Genomic DNA, 13,695 nt, shown 5'->3' with positions numbered 1-13,695 from the left:
GTGCGCCACCACGCCCGGCTCTCTTTCTTTTTAGACAGGATCTATTATATATCCCTGACTGTCCTGGAACTCACTATGTAGACCAGGCTATCCTGGATAGCTGCCTTCCTCTGCCTCACAGATGCTGGCACTAAAGCAGTGACTCTCAACCTACGGGTCTCTACCCCTCTGGCAAATCTCTGTCTCCAGAACTATTTACATTTCAGTTCATAACAGAAGCAAAATTAGTTATGAATGAAGTCGCAACGAGAACAATTTTATGGGGGTCACGACAACTTGAGGTACTATATTAAAGAGTCACAGCATTAGGAAAACTGTGAGCCACTGGATTAAAGGCATGTGAAAACCACTTTTAAAAAAAAAAAAAACATTTTTGCTGGCTATAGACTGAACAGCAAATGCTTTTGCTTGCTGAGCCATCTTGCCCCTTTGGGGTCTTTTGTTTGTTTGTTTTTTAGATTGAGTCTCATATAACCTAGGCTGGCTTCAAATTCACTATGTAGCCCAGGATGACCTTGAACCCTATTCTTCCTGCACCTCAGGAGGTGCCGAGACAACAATCATTCCACACCATGTTCCCCCATCCCATCCCATCTGTCTTCATGATTCAAAGATGGCTGCTACCATTTCAGTTCACAGCTCAGTCTGTCTCCTGGACCACTGGGTCCACCCTCCTCCCTCCCTCCCTTCTGTCCTCCAATGCTTCCCCTCCCCCATCCCCTCTTGGCTGATGCAGCTTGAGCGTTCTTTTGAAAGTATAAATCTGAACACGCTGGCTTCCGTCCTCATCGGCCTGAAGCATCAGGTCTTTATTTCATCATCCTCTTGTGGCCCCGCCCCTCTTCCAGCTTATGGATTCTCACACTCCCACGTGCCCGCCGCAGTAACCACCCTGGGTTGCTTATTTAGTACCAACCACTCTGTTCCTTTTTGTCACTGTGCCTCTGCAGAATGTTCCCAGCCACCAGGAAGACAAACCTCCCCTGCTCTGGAAAGCTCTCCTTATCCTCAGAACCGGGCTCTCTGTGGGTAGGACACACACCGTGGAGTAATGGCTTCACATGAACTGTCAAGCTGGTATCTAGGAGACAGACTTCTGGGGCATCTGCCTGCAAAGGATTTTTTTAGATTAAGGATAGCTGTTCCTAATGTCTGTGAGGGATTGTCTTGACTGAATTAATGAAAGTAGAAAAAAAAACCCACCTATTTGTTTTTGAGACAGGGTCTGTTTACATAGCCCTGTCTATCCTGGAACTCATTATGTAGTCTAGGCTAGCCTTGAACGCACTTAGAGCTGCCTGCCTCTGTTTCTCCAGTGCTGGAATCAAAGGCCCATGGGGACTGTGGATGGAACCTTTCCTGAACAGGAGCTCTGGACTGAATAGGATGGAGAAAGCCAGTGGAGCACTAGCAGTCATGAATTAATTTGTTGTTCTCTGCTCTTGGCTGTGTATATAATGTGACCAGTTCTCTGTGGCTTCCTCGCCACAATAGACTGTAAGATAGAATTAGAAGCCAAATAAACCCTTTCTTCTAAGTTGTTTTTATCAGGCTATTTATCAAAGCAGCAGAAAGAAAACTGAGACACGCAGTCACTCCACATTTCCACGGTCTGCCATGATCAATGCCTGAGCACAGAAACACCATCAGACCACTGTAGTACAGGCGTAGAGGACTCAGTGAGAATCGGATGCTTGGGAGAGCTCAGAAGGGTTCTTGCTTCTGGGTTTCATATTAACCACCATTTCTCAGGGAACAAACAGTTGTATTCATCCACACCCATAATAATATTGCGAGAGGATACAGCTGGAGACAATCCTCAGCTCATTTGAACGGTTGACTGAGTAAGTCAGGAAACTGTGTCCTGGTTAGCTTTAACTGTCAGTTTGACACGGCATACATAGCATTACCTGAGTCTCAACTGAGAGATTTCTCTGATCAGATTAGCTATGGGATGTCTGGGATATATTGTCTAGATGTAGGAGGACCCAGCCTACTGGATGCAGGTACCATTCCCTGGTCAGATGGTCCTGGGCTGCATAAAAAGCTAGGCAAACATGAACCAGCAAGCAGTCTACCTCTGTTTTATGCCTTGAGTTCCTTCTCTGACTTTCCTCAATGGCCTGTAAGCTGAAATCAACCCTTTCTTCCCTTGGGTTGTTTCTGATCGGACTGTTTTTATCATAGCAACAGGTGAAATGACAACATCAAGCTTAATGACTTCCGCTGACACCTACCACTCTGCAGCTGTGTTATAGCACGTATCACTTTCGTATGAGTTAAAAGAAACAACCTCTGCCCCCTTCCATCCAGATGTGAGCTTTTCAAGAGTCGGGGCTGTGTCTGATACATTTCTATCACCCTGACACCCAGAGAAAGACCTGGATTAGAAAGTGGATAATGAGATGGCTCAGTGGGAAAGGGCAATTGCTGTCTAGCGTGACTACTTGAGTTCAATAGTAGAATCCACAGTGGAAGGATAGAGCTGACTCTGTGAGGGTATCTCTGGCTTCCACTTGCACTCCATGGCATGACACTATACACACACACACACACACACACAGAGACAGAGACAGAGACAGAGAGACAGAAGACAGAAACAGAGAGAATACATTCCTTTGAATTTTCTGGTTAAATGCACACACTCTACATCCCATCCTACCCAGCAGCTCCAAAGCCACAAACACCCCCCCACCCCCAGGGAACCAGCCAGCCGCAGTTCTACTTCAGAAAGCTGAGTGAGGTCCTAGGAGCCATGAGATGCAAGCTGCTATTTGCCATTCTTTTTTTTTTTTTTTTTGGCTTTTGGAGACAGGGTTTCTCTGAATAGTTCTGGCTGTCCTGGAACTCACTTTGTAGACCAGGCTAGCCTTGAACTCAGAAATCCACCTGCCTCTGCCTCCCAAGTGCTGGGATTAAAGGCATGAGCCACCACCGCCCGGTGCCATTTGCCATTCTTAAGCTCTGAGATGTCCCCTGCCAGCCTCACTTGAACACGGCCATGGGTGAAGTCCCTGTAATACAGGCCTGTACAGGGTTGGGCTACTGTGGAATGTCTTGCTATGCATGAAGGCAGCATGATGGAGCAGTAGACCTGCAGAGTTAGGCAAACCTGCATTCTGATCCTGACTGCCCATTCTTAACTTTGCCAGTAATGCAGGCACTCATCTCTTTGGTAATGGGAACCCATCATATTGCCTGAAATATAGGTTTGTACATTTTTTGGTTTGTTTGAGACAAAATTTCACTATGTGCCCAATCTTCCTGATTCAGCGTCTGAGGGCTAGGTTTTACAGACCGATGCTACTACCCCTGGTTCCTAATGTATCCTTAATATGGGATCAGATTCTCCTTTCCAGTCTTGGCTAGAAGGTGCACAAAAGGTCTTGACTCCCAGTTCCGCCCATGGCTTCTCCACTTCTACTTCTGCCTCTTCACCCAGAGCACACTCTATCCTGCAATCTGCACGATATGTTCCTATCCCAACCCTCTGGGGCCCTGGATACCTTCACAGATGTCACCATGTTCCTGGAATCCTGCACTGCAGCTGCAACGGCCCACAGGCACCAGCCACTCGCCATCGGCACCACAGTGCATGCGGGGAGGGCTGCTGGGCTCCCCTTCCGAGTGGGCCACGCACGTTCCAGCCACTTCCACCAGCGTGGAGAAGGCGCTCTCAGCTGCGGTGGCAGGGAAGGCTGCCAGGCCCCGCACTGTGGCGCGGCACTGCTTGTAGTAGACACGCACCGAGACCAACGCCACGCACGCACCCACGTCCTGGAAGGCCAGGTGGAAGCCTTGCCGGCTGAGGGGGCCGATCTCACGCACCTCTGTGTTCAGCTTCATCTTTCGCTCCCCCAGATCACCCTGCGTGAAGCTCTCATCAGCTGCGATGGTGTCAATCTTGCGGGGTCGGTTGCCTCCTAGGCGGGGACGCCCTCGGCCCAGGTCGGTCTCGGTTTCTAGGTAGTATGCGTTGAAGGTCTCTTTGCAGGTGCCCGTGGCACCTGGTATGCTACTGCAGTCGCGCAGTGTGAACTGCAGCTCCACGAAGATGCGCTGCCCGCGGCCGCGGCTGATCCAGCCTGTCTGAAGCCAGTTGTCCTGGTTGGGCTCCAGCACGTTGCACACTTGGTACGTGCGGATGGGACGGTCGTGTTCATCTACGCCACTAATCTCCTCCCACTGAGGCGACAGTACAGAGGACACCTCAGAGTCTGGCCTTAAGCACTGGCCTTTCTCTACCTTTGCCTTTCTCCTGCCTTCCAGCCCCCTGTAATGCAAGCCCCTAAGATGACAAAATGCAGGGTGAGGAGTCGCTTCACCAATTCACCAATTCACTCGCTTTCCAGTACTGGGGATTGAACCTAGGTCGTTGGGCTTGCTGGGCAAGCACTTTACTTTTTTTTTTTTTGACATTACATAAACTAAGTTGTCCAAATTGGCTTTTAACTCACTCTTAAGTCAGGCAGACCGAACTCACAGTCCTCCTGACTCAATTTCCTGAGTAGCTGGGCTTACAGGCATGTACCAGGAAGCCAGTTGTGATTTTTTTTTTTATAAGAGTCTCACTCTCACCGAGCGGTGGTTGGTGCACGCCTTTAATCCCAGCACTTGGGAGGCAGAGGCAGGTGGATTTCTGAGTTCGAGGCCAGCCTGGGCTACACAGTAAGTTCCAAGACAGCCAGGGCTATACAGAAAAACCCATCTCGAAAAACAAAACAAACAAACAAACAAACAAAAAAGAGTCTCACTCTGTAGCCTAGGCTGGCCATGATCTCACTGTATATCCCAGGCTAGCCTCAAACTCACAGCAATTTTCCTCCCTCAGCTTCCAAAGTTCTAGGATTACAGACGTGAGCTCTCTGTCATACCTGGCTTCCTCTTTTCTTTTTAAAATATGCAGCCTTCGAATGTTGTCCTTGAGCGGGGCCACACTGATCTTCCCTGTACTGTCCTAACATTAACATGTGTGCTGAGAAACAAGCCCGATATTTATTTTTGTGGATGAGGAAGCTGAGGTTGAAGCAGGAGACCTGCTTGACTGGACAGACAGACACAGTGACCTTTCCACCCCCCACCCACCCCCCACCTTGCCTACTCTGCCAATCATTGACAGCCTCTCAAAGGGGCTACTGTGTGTGAGGCAGTGGGCAGCATTTGCTCCACAGAGCTCACATTTCTGTTCTTAGACACAGCCAGTTCTCCTGCTTGTTTATCTGAGTGACTAACCGGAGACTTGGTGTTTTTCTAGGAGGGCTCTGGAGAACATGAACTCTGTGTGCATCTTAAAAATCCTTCCACGAGCAGCTGGCATGCCTTGGTGGGTAAAGGCTCTTACCCCCCCAAGCCTGACCAGAGTCTGATCCTCAGACTCCCACAGGTAGTCCTGACCTCCATGTGCACACGACACATAAACACAATACATAAATAAATAAATAACTGAAAAGTGTTAAATTCTTTCACAATTTCATAATGTTTAACGTACTCTAACTATATCTCCCCATTATTCTCTCTTATCCCCTTCCCCCTACCACCAAGCCACTTCCCAGCAAGTCCCCCTCCTACTCCTCTGTGTGTGTGTGTGTGTGTGTGTGTGTGTGTGTGTGTGTGGCCCGCTGCATTTAAGGTTGCCTGCATGAACGTGGGTGAGGAGCTTGTGTGGTACATTTTGATCCTAAGTGAACACGGGGTTCTGAAGGATTGATCTCGGGCTACTCCAGGGTCCTTGGGATGGAGGGACATTTTAACACCTACCCCAGTGCTTGGCAGTGCAGTCCAGCCCAGCTCAGCCTGGGAGGCTTTGGAGTCCAGGAGGATAACTAAGGGAGGGGAGAATAGGGATGTCAGAAAGCCACACTGTCAGACTAGGAGGATGGGATCCATTGCTGGATTCATTACAGATAGCTACAGGAGGGAATAGGAAATGAAACAAACCCCCGGAAGATCTGAGTCGCTCAAATCTGGAGAGGGGCAGCCACCGTGAACACCAAAGGCACCTCTTTTCATTCCCTGAGGCTTGTGACTAATGACCACCAACGGAATGCCTTATGGCTTCTCCTCTGTCTTCAGTGCCTGATTCCAGCTTCTGCTTCTGTGGCCATGCTACCTCTCCTCTGGCTCCAAGTCTTGCTGCCCTCATGAGGGCCATTGTGGTTGCAATGGAACCAATTTCCAATCCAGATTCATCTCTTCATATCAAACTACACAGTCACACTGCCTGTCCCCTGCCCCCCTTAAGGCAACATTAACAAATTCAGGAAATTTGATCCTGGCTTTCTTTCTTCCTTTTTCTTCTTGAAACGAGTACCATTATCAGCCTTCCAGTGAGTCCGTGGCGGATGCTCTAAGGTCAGCTTTCACATTAGGGATAGAAACCAGTGACCCTGACCCTCTCCACCCTTTCCAAATTCCCCAAATTACATTTATATAATTTATTATTTTATCTGTCAGCTAGCAGGAGGAAATGGGTGGATCTGGAAATCCTTGGGTGTACCCCAAATCCACTCAGATCTGAGGTCATGGAGATGACCAATACTCTTTTCATTTGTCTCCTGGAGCCTCTGGTGAAAATGAAGTGGAACAGGAAACATCAGGAATCTTTGCTTCTCTGCTCAGCCCCTTTCCCAGGGGCTGCCACTTCTATTGCCTTTGAAAGAATGTCATGGGCCCCTTCACACATAATCCATGACCCTCTCCACCTCCTCCCTACCAGAAAAGCTTGGAGTCACTTTATTCCCTCAGAATGTGACAGAGCAGCAGCCTGCATCCTTTCATCAGTTGGGCTCAGAAAAGCCTGGGTCTGGAGAGTAGAGCTTTCAGCTTAGAGACAGGAAGCCAGGCCATCTTCAAATCTCAGAAAATTACTTCCCTAGAGTGGTAAGGAAGGGGGGTGGGCTTCCAAGGTGAGAGCTTCTAAGAGAGACTGACTCTCGAGGCAGCCGCGACGGTGGGCAGGGCAGCTGACAGTGTGCTGGGTTTTCGTCACCGACCGTGCCTGGGAATTGCATCCTGGCAGGCATCTGCCATCCCGCGCCAGGACAGACCCTGTGGGCAGAGTCTGTTCCAGCATCTCAGGTTCTGCACCTGGTTATGACGCGTCTGGATTCAACTGAACAGTTCCAAGAGCATAGGCAAGACTCCGGTGCTAATGTCGCTGACAGACCCAAATCCTCCGCAACGCGGACCGCGCGCAGGGGACTCGATCTCGATTCAGCACTGCGGACAGTTCCACGGGCAGCACCTCGAGCAGCGCCCGGACTCAACCCGCGGGATTAGCATCCACCCCCCCTTCCCCACACCACCACCACCACCCCGGCTATCCACACTGCGATCCCCGCAGGCCCCTGCTATTCGTCTCCATCCCACCTCATGCTCTGGTCTCGCCCCATCCCCTCGGTTTCTCTGCTCCCTTCATCTCCCCACCCCCACCCCTCCCACCTCCAATCACTCAGCCTGTCCGTCTCACCGGCCCTTGAACCTGCCTCGGGCTCTTGTGGTCCCTAGCCTCTTTCTTTCTCAGCCTCTTAGGTCTCCAGACCTAAGCTCCTCAATACCCCTCTCTTCTCTATCGCTTAGACAACATCCCCTCTTTCTCTAGTTCTTTCCCGCTCTGCTGCCCGCTGGTTTCAAGCCCCAACACAAAGTAGTCTCTCCAACGAATCCTTACTCCAATCTCCTAGCCCCCTCCCCAACTCCCTAATTTTTGGCATCTCAGGCTCCCAGGCACAACCCACCTTACCTTCTTCGGCGGTCCCGGGGCGCCCAGGTCCCAGAAGCAGAGCAAGGCAGAGTGGTATCAGGCAGACGAACAGGCGCAGCGGGTGTGGACCGGCGCCAGTCTCCATGGTCCACAGACGGAGCTGTCAGTGCGGCGGCGGCTCCAGCCTCGCCAGCCCAGCACCGCTGAGCAGTGCCCCCAGACCCCAACGCCGGCTGGGGCGGAGTCTCGCTGGTCACCATCATCCATGGGGACCAATCGCTAGGCATCGCCGCGGGAGGTCCACCAATCCCGGTCAGCAGAGGATGAGGAGGTGGGGTTTCGTAGGCCAGGGGCGGAACGCCCAGCTGGAGGGGGAAACCAAGGGTCCCGCAGATCTCCAAACCGTGGGGGTAGGGCAGCTCTGAGCGTTAGCAGGGTTGCTGGAGAGCGAGACTAGCTGGCGTCGGTGGACTAGAAACCCTTAAACCTTAGCTCTCTGAATCCTGAGAAGTAGGCACTGTGGGCGTGGCTTACGGAGGGGCGGTCCGCGGGGAAGCGGTGACACTTGCAGCCTCTTAGCTAGCCTTGGGAGCACCCTTGTTCTCAGGACTTGTAGGGGGGTTCCGAGCCTGATATCCTGACCTCAGGCTCTAGGGAGCTCTGGTGTCTCCCAGCCCTTGGCCTCTTCCTGTGTCTGCGGTTCCCAATATTGCACGGTTCGATCCCTCCTCCTTTTTCTCCCAACCTCATCACACACACACACACACACACACACACACACACACACACACACACACACTGGCCGATTCCAGACGCTGTTTGGAAAAAGAGTCAAATTGGAGACAGGGTCCCACCCTACCAGCACCGCTTCCCAGGCTGGGAAACCATGTGGACGCTGAGAGGCAGGCAGTGGCAGATTTTGCACCAAAAATCCGTTTCCCGGGTTCTTGCTTTTGCTCTCCAGACACACAAGCAGCATACCCCACAACCTCTGCCCACAGAGGCTGGGGTTCTCCTCTGAGTACCCCAGGAGAATGACGAGAAATGCAGCACCTGGAATCTGAGGTCCCTGGGAGAGAGGCGGAGCAGTCCTCGAAGAGTTCAGCTGGAGCTGAAGAAGCCGCAAGGAAACGTGGGACACGACCTCTATTTAATGAAGGTCACTTATTGCGAGCTGAAGGTTTAACCATCTGGTGGAGTGGTGAGGGCTGGGGCCCTCTAGGACGAAGGAAGCAGCTGAGCTTCACCATTTGAGCTGAACTTGATGGGTGGCAGTGCATCCACCTTGTGGCTTTTCACGGGGTGGGGGTGGGGCGAAGCCCCTCTCCCTTCAGGTGCTACAGCAGCCAGAAAAGCTTGGAGTGTGGGTGTCGTATGCACTGGGGGGGTCATGCATGCACGGGGGTGGGTGTCCAGCACCTGCACATTTTGCTTAGACATGTACTCCTCACCCCTCCAGCTAACACTTACTGAATACCATGCTCTGTGCTGAGGATACCTGGGCGAGTCACTTGTCTCTGCCACACCCCATAATTCTGGGCACCGAATTTAAAGGGAACTCATGCCATCATAGATCACTGGTCATTTACAAGGCACTCTTGTGAGGGCTCTCATTCTCTCTCTCTCTCTCTCTCTCTCTCTCTCTCTCTCTCTCTCTCTCTGTGTGTGTGTGTGTGTGTGTGTGTGTGTGCAAAAGAACTTACTGCAGGTACAGTTGTTGGACAGTAGTAATAGAGAGTGAATGAAGAAATTGGCTTCCTTTGCCTCTGGGAAGGAAGGGCATCAGGAAGGGCTGGGCTGAGACACTGGGAGACTGCAGCTCTCTGAGGAAGCAAAAGGAGGTGTGGCCTCTGTCTAGTTCCTAGGGACAGGCAGTGTTTCTGAAATAAGACCTACCTGAAGAAAGATTCTTGTATCTCCCACCTTGCTCCTCTTTTCATTCTCCTCACGATCAGCTTCCCCTCCTCCTCCTCCCAGAGCTGGGAGATGGTATTTATAGAAGCTGCTTAGAGACCCAGGACTTCTTTCATTTCCAAATGAGTCCTCACTCTACCTCCCCTCACCCACTTTCTTTAAAGCCAGGTCCTATCTCTTCGGAAGTAGACAAGGACTCCGGCATGGCTTCTTACCTCAGCCAGAAGCTTTCGACCCTGGGTACAAAACCAAAAGGCTGGTTCCCTCGGAGCCAAACAGGAATCTTTCAGAAGCCGAACAGATGAATGAGATTAACCAGGTAAGGCTACATAGGATGCCCATAAGACACTTCTGGCTGTTGGGAGACTCTGTTGTGCACAGAGGGGACAAGTTGCCAGACAGAAACCCTAGGAGTGGGAAGAGGGGAGGGACTGAACTAATCCTTCTCATTCTTCCGTGAGCAGTTCGTTTATATATAATAAAAACAAAGCAGAGAAGTCCTCATGTTTGCAGATTTGTGCAAATCAGCCAGATCGTAATAGGAGTTTCTCCAAGGTAGACCCCACTCTTCTAGGAGGCTGGTGAAGAAATTCTGCAGAGCTCCTTACTGCTCCTCGCCCCCATGTCCCTCTATAGAGCAGGACTTGGTCCTGAGTTTCCTTGTGCAGTGTGAGTTTCTTCATGGAGGAGATGAACGTCTCTGTCCACCGAGATACTCCCTGTCCACCGAGATACTCCCTGTCCACCGAGATACTCCCTGTCCACCGAGATACTCCCTGTCCACCGAGATACTCCNCCACCGAGATACTCCCTGTCCACCGAGATACTCCCTGTCCACCGAGATACTCCCTGTCCACCGAGATACTCCCTGTCCACCGAGATACTCCCTGTGATGCCAGACTTTGCACATTTACTAAAAATCCTTTTAGTAATGTGTAGATGTGTAGAGGAATTTTAATCCAGACAAAGTGACAAATCAGAGTAATATCTGAAAGAATGAGTCAGAGTCAGAGAAAGCATACGCCCTTGAGAACAGACAGGAAAGAGAGTTCAGTGAGGAGTGGTCAGTTGAATTTGGTTCAGTCAGACAAGACAGTTTTCCTAGGAGAGCTTTACAAAGACAGGTTGAAGAGAGAACAAACTAGACACAGGTGAAGACAGAATGAGCCATAGAATGAGAAGGAGCCAGAAGATCAGAACAGATTGCTAGAGTTGGCTTGAGGTCGGGCAGAGCAATCCAGTCAGAAGCCGAGAGAAGCCAGTTTGAATCAGTCAGCTTGGAGAGGAATTTGGGTCAGAACAGCTGAGTTGAACCAGCCAGGCAGAGTTCAGAAAGAACTGGAAGGGGCGAGCTTATTCAGCAGTAAGACTCTGCTATGACAATGAAAACAGGAGAATACAAGCTATTTTACATAGATGGATGTTGGATCTGCATCCTGGAAGAGCACTTTTGGTGTTGAATCTGTTCTCACAGTCCTTACAGTTTTCATGCTGTGTGTGGCCTTAGAAGACAACAGCAGAGTGGAAGCATCCCTCCTCCCACCATGCCTCAGGATGGTACTCCTTTTAATCAAACCATTATTACCTTTTTAAAAAGATTTATTTATTTATTGTATGCATACACTGTCACTGTCTTCAGAGACACCAGAAGAGGGCATCAGATCCCATTACAGATGGTTGTGAGCCACCATGTGGTTGCTGGGAAATGAACACAGAACCTCCGAAAGAGCAGTCAGCACTCTTAACCTCTGAGCCATCTCTCCAGCCTTAATCAAACCATTATTTATCATAGCCTTTTGGGGTTTGGAGCTTGTCAATCTACAGTCTAGGTTAAACCCTTTTCTAAAATAGCTCTGAGAGGGGGAAGGGTGTGAGAAAGCGGTTAGGGGTGGGGTGGGGTGGGGAGGCTGGCCATGGTGCTGAATGAACCCTCAGGCCCCAGGAGCTCCTTGTCCGGGTCTCTGTCCATGGTTCTGCACCTCCCAGTCTGGACACTTCAACTTCAGCTTGCGCCGAGGCTTCCCTGTGGCTGCATCTTCATACTCAGGCCATGGGTCGGTCGCTTTCCTACTCTTCCTGCCTGTAACCAGGCGTCTCTAGGATCTAAGCAGCCTTCATTTCCTGGAGTAAGAAATAAGGCTGCCCTGGAAACATCTGTTTTCTCTCCCATTTCTCTGAGGCTCCCTCTTGAAGTATGTTGGGAGGAAGCGAGGCTTCCTCTACAATCCTGCCCTCTAAGGCCACACACAGTGGGAAACCTCTATGGACTATGAGACCCAACCAACACTGCAGATAATTCCAAGTGACCTTCCAGGATGGAGATCCAACTTTATCATAACATCCATCTACCCATTACTGAGAAGGTTTCTAAGTGTGTGAAGTCTGGTTTCACGGGTGTAGGGAGCATCTCAGCAGACAGAGAAGGTCATCTTCTCCATGGAGAAAACTCACAGTGCACAAGGAAACTCGGGAGCAGGCTCTGCTCTCAGGAAGGCTGTGGGGCCACAGAGCAGTACAGAGCTTTACTCCAGGGCGGGGCTTCTTCATCTGATGCTTCCCTTGCCTGTTTCACATCTCCTTCACTGTCCTAAGGAAGTCAACATACCCAAGACAAGTTATTTCTGAGATAATTGATTCAAAAGTAAAAAATGAAATGGAGTCTTAAACAAACAAACAAACAAACCCTTTTCAACAGGGTCTCATGTAGATCAGGCTAGCCTCCAATTCCCTATGTAGGTGAGGACAACCCCAAACTCCTGATGGTCCTGTCTCTATCTCTCAAGTGCCAAGGGTACCGATGTGGGCCGTTACTCCCAGCTTTAGAATCTAAGATCAGTATGGGGCCCAGCACAGTACTTGACACAGAGGCTCTGTCATAAGAATCCTCAACTATACTCTTTTGTTGTTGTTGTTGTTTGGTTTTTCAAGACAGGGTTTCTCGGTATAGCCCTGGCTGTCCTGGAACTCACTTTGTAGACCAGGCTAGCCTCGAACTCAGAAATCTGCCTGCCTCTGACTTCTGAGTGCTGGAATTAAAGGCATGGGCCACCATGCCCGGCCTCAACTACACTCTTAATTAAAGTCAAAATAGGGGAGGAAAGAAAGGTAAAGGAAGGTTAAGTGATGAGATAGGAAGAAAGACGGAATTAGGTAAAGAGCTGTAGAGGAAAAGACAGTGGGGGATGATGGTACAGCTGCTTGAGATGAGTGGCAGAAAGCAAAGAAGTCTGAAAGAAATGGCCTTGGAGATGTGGGAGTGTCATCAGGACTCACCTGGGCAGCTGCCAGGTGGTATCAGAAGTGACATTTACCTCGGTGAATTCATTGTGGTCCAGGCTTATAAACCTGACATGACAGCGTTAAGAAGGAATCTATGCACTGGGAAGCTGGGGATGGCCACACTAGCTCAGCATCTATCCTGCTGGGATTAGAAGCGGTGCATTAATTTTTGGCGAGGAGTGAGAACTGCCCAGGGGGTCAGAGTTGTTTGTAACTATGCCTCTCCTATGCTTTCCTACAGGAGGATTTATGCAGGGGAGCTGCTCTGTGATGTGGAAGCAGCTGTGTGATGGTGAGAAAGGGGCTGGAGGATTCTGGGGTTTGATGGTATCAGATTCTGATAGCCTCAAACCTCCAAATCCCTTGGCTGGCCCCTAGTACAAAGAACAGGGTGTACCAACATATGTTTCTCTAATAATTGTTTGTTTGTTTGTTGTTTAAACTCCATTACACAGTGCTCCCTTTTAACAGTGTTAATATCTATTAATAAAATTTGTAATTCTTGAATCAATGAGATGGTTTAACCAGTAAAGGCCTGATGACCTGAGTTTGATGGCTGGAACTCACATGGTAGAAGCGGAGACTAGACTTTCGTTAGATATCCTATGACCTCCATATGCAAACCATGGTGCTACCACTCACACATGTATCCATACATCATACACACACATACATGTATACATACATACATACATACTCTTTAAGTTAGGGCTTCTGTACTGTGAGGAGACACCTTGACCACAGCAACTCTCATAAGGAAACATTGAATTGGGGCTGTCTTACAGTTCAGAGGTTCAGTC

The 13,695-nt window shown here is 50.0% G+C and overlaps 1 protein-coding gene and 1 long non-coding RNA gene across 2 annotated transcripts in view; one reads left to right on the top strand and one right to left on the bottom strand.

The window, feature by feature from the left end:
- Epha10 (EPH receptor A10) overlaps nucleotides 1-8,831 on the bottom strand; it is a 35,523-nt gene extending 26,692 nt beyond the window's left edge. Inside the window, exons 1-3 of the mRNA XM_021161184.2 lie at nucleotides 7,742-8,831; nucleotides 5,758-5,822; nucleotides 3,507-4,185 (exon numbers count right to left, since the gene is read on the bottom strand). Coding sequence (XP_021016843.1) covers nucleotides 3,507-4,185; nucleotides 5,758-5,822; nucleotides 7,742-7,847 — 850 coding nt within the window. The 5' untranslated portion in view covers nucleotides 7,848-8,831. The remainder of the gene's footprint in view (nucleotides 1-3,506; nucleotides 4,186-5,757; nucleotides 5,823-7,741) is intronic.
- On the top strand, nucleotides 8,780-13,277 carry LOC115030899. The gene is made up of 3 exons (XR_003836498.1): nucleotides 8,780-8,861; nucleotides 9,781-9,935; nucleotides 13,137-13,277. It is a non-coding gene; the product is annotated as an uncharacterized LOC115030899 (long non-coding RNA).
- Nucleotides 13,278-13,695: the final 418 nt, after the last annotated feature.

Source organism: Mus caroli, chromosome 4, assembly GCF_900094665.2.
Source record: "Mus caroli chromosome 4, CAROLI_EIJ_v1.1, whole genome shotgun sequence".
Taxonomy (NCBI): domain Eukaryota; kingdom Metazoa; phylum Chordata; class Mammalia; order Rodentia; family Muridae; genus Mus; species Mus caroli.
The sequence above is the reverse complement of the archived record's forward strand: the minus strand, read 5'-3'. Positions and strand labels throughout refer to the sequence as shown.